Source organism: Alligator mississippiensis, chromosome 11 (genome assembly GCF_030867095.1).
Source record: "Alligator mississippiensis isolate rAllMis1 chromosome 11, rAllMis1, whole genome shotgun sequence".
Lineage (NCBI taxonomy): Eukaryota > Metazoa > Chordata > Crocodylia > Alligatoridae > Alligator > Alligator mississippiensis.
Genome location: NC_081834.1, coordinates 60200084 through 60208666, shown reverse-complemented (window position 1 = coordinate 60208666; position 8583 = coordinate 60200084). Strand labels below are relative to the sequence as shown.

The 8583-nt window shown below is 59.1% G+C and overlaps 1 protein-coding gene across 1 annotated transcript; it reads left to right on the top strand.

Annotated features, from left to right (window-relative positions):
* The first annotated feature begins 495 nt into the window (after nucleotides 1-495).
* On the top strand, nucleotides 496-7633 carry LOC132244164 (uncharacterized). Its single transcript, XM_059715204.1, has 13 exons — nucleotides 496-685; nucleotides 1232-1953; nucleotides 2208-2338; nucleotides 2653-2781; nucleotides 3178-3257; nucleotides 3411-3513; nucleotides 3613-3708; nucleotides 3899-4006; nucleotides 4432-4567; nucleotides 4989-5083; nucleotides 5261-5413; nucleotides 6176-6323; nucleotides 6985-7633. Exons 2-13 carry the CDS (start codon nucleotides 1233-1235, stop codon nucleotides 7116-7118), a joined length of 2034 nt encoding a protein of 677 aa, XP_059571187.1. The 5' UTR covers nucleotides 496-685; nucleotide 1232; the 3' UTR covers nucleotides 7119-7633.
* The last annotated feature ends 950 nt before the right edge of the window (nucleotides 7634-8583 follow it).

Sequence of the window (8583 nt, the reverse complement as noted above, 5' to 3'; positions counted from 1 at the left end):
GCTGGGCATGCTCTGGATGCCACCCCCTGCTGAGGCCATGATGAGAAATGTTTCTCCTTGAACTCTGCATGTTTTATCTCCAATCCAGAACATCATTTCTCACACGGGTGTCGTACCTCTTCCCAAAGCTACCTGGGACAGGGCTCCCCTCCCCGCCAGGATGGCTGGAGCGCGGTGCACAGCCAGTGTGGACTGGACCCCGGTTACAATCCACTTAGAGCCACCAGTCTTGATGGCGCAGAGCAGGACACTTGGTCTTTCCTGGGCACCAACACGCATGGAGTAAAGCTGCAGGCACAAGCCAGTAGCGCCTGTGATGTGGAACAAGGCCAGCGCAGGGTGGCAGGACTTTCTGTTGGGTGGCAGGAAAGGGCCAGGAAGGGAAGATCAGGGAAGAACAGGGGTCCTGGCATGGGCAAACAGAGAGGGGACTAGGCGGGGGGGATTAGAGGTGTAGTTTTGTTTTGGGGGAAGAGGCTGTGCACAAGGATGGCTTCCAAGAGGATGGCATAGTCCCTTTCAGGGGTAGGCGTCCCCCCATCGGCGGCAGCGACTGCAGCTTGAGGCGGCGAGGGACATCCATCGGAGGAGAGGCAGGAGACCTTAGTCCAGAGCCGGAGGGAGGAGTGCGGCGTCACCAGGGCCTGTGAGCACCCGCCCAGCAGCGCTCCATCCCCCAGGGCAGGTGAGGGGCCTGCAGCGCCGTGGGGGCTTCCCGTCTCTGTGCAGGAACTGTAGAAATGGGCAGAAAATCCAGCCCCTGCAATGTGGGCACTCAGCCCCTGGTGCTCCCTCACACCACTTCCAGCGGGTTGGAGACATCCCCAGGTGCTGAAGCTCCCCACCCCTCCCAGCCCAGCCAGTGCTGCCCAGACTGAGCGTGCAGGGAGCCCCAAGCCGTGGCGCTGCTGGGCTCCTGCAGGTCCCAGGCAAATGGCCCCTGTCCTCCTCTCCTTGGCATTCCCAAATGCATGGGCACTCAGCCCATGGCCAGTCACGTGGGGTGAGAGGGGAGTAGAGGAGCAGGGAGCTGTGTGTCCAAACCAGCTGCAGGTCTTGGACCCTAAGACAAGGGCTCTCCCCACTTGCCAACCCTAGTGCCAGGGAGGCTGTGGATATGGCTGTAACCCAGGGTTCACCTGCCTGTGTCTTGGATGAGCAGAGGAGGGGGTGGATACGTGTGAAGGGGATGCTTTGAACCCCAGTGATAATTGCCCCTGTTGGGTGCCAGGATGGACAGGCTGCGGCAGGTGCTCAGGAGGAGGTCGGCCAAGGTGCTCTCCATGGGAGAGGAGAGCAGCAGGGAGCCTGGGCAGGAGGAGCGGGGCCCCACCTGCCGTGATGAGGAGGGGCCCATCAGGGCAAGGAGCTGGCTGTGCCCCATCTGCTGCCGAAGTAAACTGGCAGCTCCCAGCGGCAGGGGAAAGGAGGGAAAGAAATCAGCCACCTCCAAGTCCAGATGGAGGTGGCCATGGGTGCGCCTGGGCAGGCGGGAGCCAGCGCCATCACAGCTCCCGGCACCCGAAGAGCCGTGCAGCTCCCCTCCTGGGTCATGGGGCAGCCTGGAGCCCGGCCCTGCAGCCCCGCAGCAGGAGGCAGCCCCGTGCCAAGCCGGGGACGAGGGCCCAGCTGCCCTGGGGCAGGAGCTGAGCCAGGCCCACAGCAGCCCCTGCCTGAGCCGCAGCTCCTCCTGGGATGACTGGCACACGTCCCAGGAGTCCGGGAGCACCAGCCCCAGCACCAGCTCCTCCTCCTCCTCCTCCTCCTCGGACTCTGAAAAGTCCCAAGAGGCCCAAAGCACCAGCACGAGCACGAGCAGCAGCTCCTCCTCGGAGGACAGCGATAGCTCGGAGGAGTCCAACACCACCAGTTCGACCAGCAGCTCCTCCTCGGAGGACTCCAGTAGCTCCCTGGAGTCTGGGACCAGCCCGGCCCCCGGTGCCACCTGCACAGGTGAGGGGAGCCGCTGGGGCCAGAGGTCTCAGCACCTTTCACTAAGCGAGGCCGCTTGGACCCTCCATGGGGCCGGGCAGGGGGATCCTGGCCAAGGTGAGGGGGCTGAGCCGCACACCTCCCTGGCACGTCCTGGGGCAGACAGGGGACCCTAGTGCTGGTGGTGGGAGCACGACACCATCTCTTCCCCCGACACCCACTTCCCTTCTCCTCAGGGGCACACGAGTGACCTCTCCCCTTTCCTCCGTGTGCAGTGATTCCCAGCCCAGCCGGCGAGGAGCTGGAGGAAGAGGAGGAGGAAGAGGAGGAGGAGGAGGAAGATGGAAGGTCCCCGGAAGAAGCTGCCCTCCTCCTTGTGAAGAAACACCTGCAGGACCCCGGGGAGGTATGAAACTGCCCCAGCGGAGCCGGCACCCAGTCAGTCTTCCATTCCCCCATGCGGCCCATGGCAGGAGGTCACCCCCTGGGACCCAGAGCCCGCAAGGGAGCCCCGGGGCGCTGCTCGAGGTGGGTGTTTGTGAAGCCCCAGCTGGGTCCCTCCCTCCACGGACACTGCCCTGCTCTTTACAACACCTGCCCCAAGGAGATGCATCTCAGCTCCGTGGGGGCAGAGGAGGCCTGAGTCCCACAGGGGGCTTGCGGAGGAGCAGGAGGCTCCTGGCTAAGAGCCTGCTTTAGCCCTGGTCTCGCTCCTGGTAGATGCTGGACGGGAAGGACAGGCAGCGCTTCCTGCTGGCCATCATCAGCCTGACCATCGCCGCGGACCAGAGCAGAGAGGTGGCTGTGGAGCTGGAGGACCTGAAAGCGGCCGTGCTGGAGAGGATCGTGGTGAGTAGCACGGGATGGTGTGGGGAGAGGGAAGGAGAGGAAATGTTGTCTCGTGACACCAGGAAGGAGGGGAGAGGTGGAGCGGGATAAGAGAGAGAATGGCAGGCGCGCCTTTTCCTGGGCATGACATGGGGGTACTAGATGAGGGAGATAGTGGTCGATTCCTGACCTGGATGTTGAGCGTTGGGCAATCCTGCATCTGGAGGGCAGGGGAGGGTGGGATCAGGAGAGGTTTGAGTGCCATGCTTGCAAGGCCGTGGGAGGCAGAGGGCCAGCCCAGCTGGGTGGGTGGGAGGGGGCTGGTTGGGATCCTGCTGCCTGCGCCTGCAGCACTGGGTGGTCTCCCGTGGGGGACGTGGCTGATCCTTACCTCCCCGTCCCCTTTGGGGCTCACAGGACCTGATGGAGACCATCTCAGTGGAGGGCGACCGAAAACACATCCTGGCGTACAGCATAGACGCCATCCGCTGCCTCAGGTACAGGGACCTCTGCCTGACTCTCCTGACTTTGCTGTGGGCCAGGGGGATCCCCACTGCTCAGGCCCAGCTTTCCAGGCTGTTTCCTGCCCACCCCAGTGCCACCGCCGCCCCACATAGCTCAATCTGACGCAGGCTCCTCTCTCCTCACAGCGACCCGAAGCTCAGCCTGGAGCCAGCGCTGGAGTCGCGCCTCCTGCGGGCCGCCGTGGAGAAGAGCTTCCTGGCCATAGGGCGTGAAACCCATCGAAACCAGGTAGGTGCCCCTGCCACTGCCAGGTCCCACAAGCCACCCCCTGGCAGGAGTGGCCCCAGGCTCCGTGGCACTGACCCTCGGGTCTGCCTCCCCTTTCAGGTCGTGCAGCGACTGTACGAGGAGTACCTGGAGGGCCTGCTGTGCTGCGTCTTGTCCAGCGCCCCCAGCCTGGGCAAGCTCTACTCCATCTGGGAGGTGAGCACCGTGCAGAGGGGCTGGGCTCGGGCCGGGACAGCTCCTGCCCTGTGCACTGTAGCAAGCCTCTCTCAAAGCATAAGGAAGACGGTCAAGCCCGAGCTTGAAACCTGGGTCCTGAGGAGGAGGACCCCAAGGCTGCTGGGTTCAGCAGGGCATGTGCCCTCATCTTAACATCTTCCTCCCACAGCACTTTACATCGTGGACTGAGGTGCCGGATGCCCAGCACCGTGCACTGGGCATGAAGATCATGACCGGCGCCATTGCCTTTGCTGTGCAGCTCCTCCCACAATTTGAGGTCAGTGAGCCCCTTCCTTCCCCAGTGTCCTGGTCCCCTGCCTTTGCCAGGGCCCTCCTGGGAGAGTGGGGTCAAAGCTGGACAAGGAGCTTCACTCCAGGGCTTTGCTTCTGCCTTAGTGGTGCCCCTGACTCTTTACGGGTCTCTTTTCCATGGCCTGCTCTGGGCATGGTCAGCCCTGGACATGGGGCCTACTAGCCCTGGAGCATGAGGCACGGGGAGTGATCCTGGGGCCCCGAGCAAGTCCCTGGGCTGCAGGTTCCCATGGGAAGAGAGGGCTGTCATGCTCTGGCACTGTGGTCTCTGCCTTCCTGCCCTCCTGCTGGGTAATGCGGAGAGGTGGAGAGAGAGAACTGTGCCTGGGGATGTATTGGGGAAGGAAGGTGGGACATGCATGAACTGCCTGATCCTCTCCCCCTGCTTAGGGCTCCCCTGACATACTGGAGGTGGGGGACATGGCAGCCCGCCTGGGTCTGTCCATCAACGACCCGGAGGAGACCATCAGCTGCAAGGCCAGGGCGTGCATGTATTTGCTCGCTCAAATCCTCCTTCATCAGAGGGGTAAGGAGACCCAGCTGGAGTACAAGGCTCCGATGCCAGCAGTTTCCCTCCAAAAGCCTGGTCCCAAGTGCTGGGCCAGACGCTTTGTCTCCATCTGTCCATTCCCAACCTGGGAACAACTCAGGGTGTCGGCGTTAATGATTTGGGCCTCTTCACCTCAGCGCCGAGCTGTGGTACTGCAGCCTGTGCTAATGCACCCATCCTGGGTGTCTCATGCGGGAACCAGGGAGCCCATCCCCAGGCCCCCAGCCCAGACTGGTCCCAGGACACGTGGTGTCCATTGACTCCTGCAGAACAATGACCTTCCTGCTGGGGCCCTGCCCTTCATGGTGCCAGAAGGGCAGCCAGAGCCCCACTGGGTGGACATTGAGCACCAAAGCTAGGATGGCAGCTCAGAGCCATGTGTCTCCACTTGTCCTAGGCCAAGACATGCGAGGGGCAGAGGAGCTGCGGTGCAAGCGCCAGAACGATCAGAGCCAGGTCCAGAAGTACAGGGACCTGGCGAGAGTGGGAGAGGTGAGGCTGGTGTGTGTGATGAAGGGGTTCGGAGAAAGGCTTGGTGCTTGTCTCCAGCTGGCAGGGGTCTTCCTGCGGTGGGTTACAGCCTTGCAAGTGTCCAGGGCAATGTGGTGCCAGCCCCAGAGATGGAGCCTGTGTGTGGCTTGTAGCCAGCCTTGTGTTCTCCTGTTTCAGGGGCTGAGAAAGATCTTGCTGGAGGAGCAAAGGAGAGCTTTCCTGCAGAGGGCCCTTCATGCAGTTCGCAACGGACCGATGCACATCAGCCAAGCTGGGCTGGTTTTCCTGTATGCAATCTTGGGGGAAGCCGGCCGCTTGATGGGGCACAAGGTCAGCAGCCACGTTGGGGAGTGCGGGGAGGGAGGAGAGTGAGCTCACGGCCCCTCGGCTCTGTTCCACGTAAAGTTGCTGTCGTCCCATCACGACCTGTTGTGTGGGGACAACATGGAGCAGAGAGAGGTCACTACACACCGGAGTCTGAGCTCTAGCTCACGGTGGGGTCCATTTGTACTTCGCAGACTAACTCAATCAGTGACCTGCCCCTGTCTGTAAGGTGCAAATCTCCCTTGCCTTCTGAGCAAACTGGCCTTGAGGAGAACGGGAGGCCTGCCAAGTGCCTTGGAGAAAGGAATGAATTAATCTGCCTAGGCAGGATGGCACCAGCCTGTCCTTTGCACACGTCATGCCCCTGAGGGTCAAGGTCTCTTGCCAGGCCCAAAGATACACAGCGTGTTCCCTCAGGACAAGCTTCCCATTCCCAGTCTGCAGTCAGGAGTCTTTAGGAGGTGCACAGGTCCCCGCATGGCTCCATTTCTTCTCCTGCCGACTATCCTGTGCTTGCTCTAGGGAGAACGGAGGATTCAGGCACTTGGCGCTGCTGATCTGCCCCATTGCCCAGAGCCCAGAGCTGCCACCCTCTGTCTTTACCGCGATTCTCAGAAAAATGTTGCTCAAGGAACCTGCCCCCCATTTCCCTGAGCTGTTGCCAAGACCCCTTGGTTTCAGTCCAATCCCTGCCCCATGACCCCTCCCCACATCCCCTGTCCTTTCTGGGTGTAGGACAGGCTATGACCAGCTCTTGTACCTCTGCAGGAGAAAGAAATCCCCATCAGGGTCCTGAATAAGCTCTTCATTATCACCTACCTGAAGGAGCTGCCTAAAGATCTGCAAGGGCACAGCCTGCTGGTCACCTCCTCCAGCGCCATCGCCTCTCTCCAGCCGCCCACACTTGCTCCTGCAGGTACTGTCCTGTCCCCTCTGCCGCTGGGGAGCAGGGAGCAGTGGGAAGGGAGGGGGAGGCTCTTGGCACTAACACAAACCTGCTCCCTGCCGCGTGTGGGCAATTCTCCCCTCTGCCCTACAGAGTCCTGTCCTAGGATCCGTCCTCCGCAGGTCTTTCCTTTCTTTCCTCTCAATGGCAGGAGCCTTTCCTCGTGCCCTGCTGCCCCCGGGTAAACCTGCCCTCTGCCCCGGGTGGCATGGGTGGGCCTGCAGGGTGTTGCCATCTTTCATGAAGGAGCCCCGGGACCTCTCCCAAGTGGCTGAGCCACCCCAGGACAGGGGGGACCCTCTGCCTCCTGTTAAAGGCTGCTGTCACTCCCACAGTCAGAGACCTGCTTTCCCTTGCTTGTAGCTCTCTCAACCATGGTCTTTTTGGGGCTGGGGTTGTCCATTCAGAGCATCTACCTCATCTTGAACGTGGCTGGGCAGTGATGCCTAAAGATGTTCAGCTTCTTCCAGGCAGGAGGCTAAGCACCATCTATTTTTTTTCCCCTCATTCAAATGTTCAGGCCTTTGTGTCCTGGGAAAGCTCCCAGTCCCCACTTCCTCACATCGCAGCCTTGTATCATGGTCCCAATGCATGGATTTAATCTTCTGCTGCTTTTTCTTACACTGCGTAGCAACACCTGCAGACCACCTCAACCCTGACAGCACCTCCATGAGAGAAGATGACCTCCCCAACCTCACCTGGAGCCCGATGGCTACAGAGAAAAGCTGCAACAGCGCTGAAGCCACCACACACGTCACCGACTGACAAGTCATCATCCAGTCTGAGCCGTCCGCCACAGCCAAGTCAGCCTCTGCAAGAGGAGCAGCCTGAGAAACCCTCGTGGTGAAGAACTTGAATATCTTCCAGACCAGCTCTGCAAAGGGCTGGGGAAAGACCAGGCACCATGAGTTTGTAGTGCCCAGGTTGCCAAGTGGAGGATGCTCTTGTTGTGTGGATGGCATTTTGTGACCCCTGCCTCAGGGCTTTGGCCGGTCGCCATTTGGGGCCAGGAAGGAATTTTTTCCCCCTTCATTTATGGAACCAACTTTGGGGGGTTTTTCGCCTTCCTCTGAGGCATCGGGACATAATCAGACCATCCCGGCATCTGTTGTGTTAGTAGCCTGTCCTTGAATCCATCGAGAGCCATTCAGGGAGTGAAGAGAGCAAAGGCATAAACCATGTGCACTGTTGAACATAGATTTAGTGTAATGTGTAATGTTATAGAAACTAAGAGGAGATGTAGGATAATAAAGTTAAGCTTTAGTTTTCTTTTCTTATAAGTGTTGGTGTTCATCTCAAATTCCTGTGTGAAATACAAGCTCATGACATTCAAGGTAAGAAAGAAGACAGGATGATCCATTGCTGTAGAGAACAGGGTCTACAACACACAGGAGAAACCTGGCATGTTTACCTCAGAAAGTCAAGGTCGAGCTGCCTGAGAAACTGCTAATACTGTTCAATGGGAAACCACCTTTATTCCTCAACAAGTCAACGTTGGGTGGTCAGGGAGGTGTTTCAAGAAAGTGGCAACGGGAAAAGTTCTCTCTGCTCCAGGTTGCCGAGGTGCTTTGGGTAGATGTGATATCTCTTAGGAGATATAGTTGGAAAAAATGTTCTTTGTAAGCTTTTGGGCACAAACACCCACTGCCACAACCAATAACTGTTCTCTAGCTTGGAGTTTGTCAAGACCAGAGGGAGAAATAGAAGAGAGATGGGGATGGGGAGTATGTTTCAGGAGCAATGGCTTTGTGGTGCTGAAGGCACTCAATGGGAAGGGAAGGACCCAGCTGTGAATCCCAGCTGGAACGCAGATTTCTCCAGAGTCTTTTCATTGGAATAAGCAGGGCCCTTTGCTACACAGTATATTTTTCTGGTGAAAGTACAATGTGTACAAATGGGCCCTTGTAACAGGCTTCTCTGAATAGCAGGGGACAACCCCCTGCCTGCCCCACTCCCCCTGCGCGATCCCTGGAGCCCATTCCAGGCTAATATTTGTACCAAGTCACTGGAGTCAAGATCTCTCAGTCATGGGGGCTGTGGGGTTTCTGGGGGTTTGAGCTGTGTTTGTTTGGTGTGGGTTGGGAAGACCCAGCTCTGTATCCATGCTGCAGCACAGGGAGCTTCCCAGTCTTTTCCACTGGAATAAACAAGGCCCTTGGGAATAAACCCACTTAGCCCCCCCCGGCACTCAGGGCTAGATCTGGCTTGCAGGGATCCGCGCAGTCTGGAT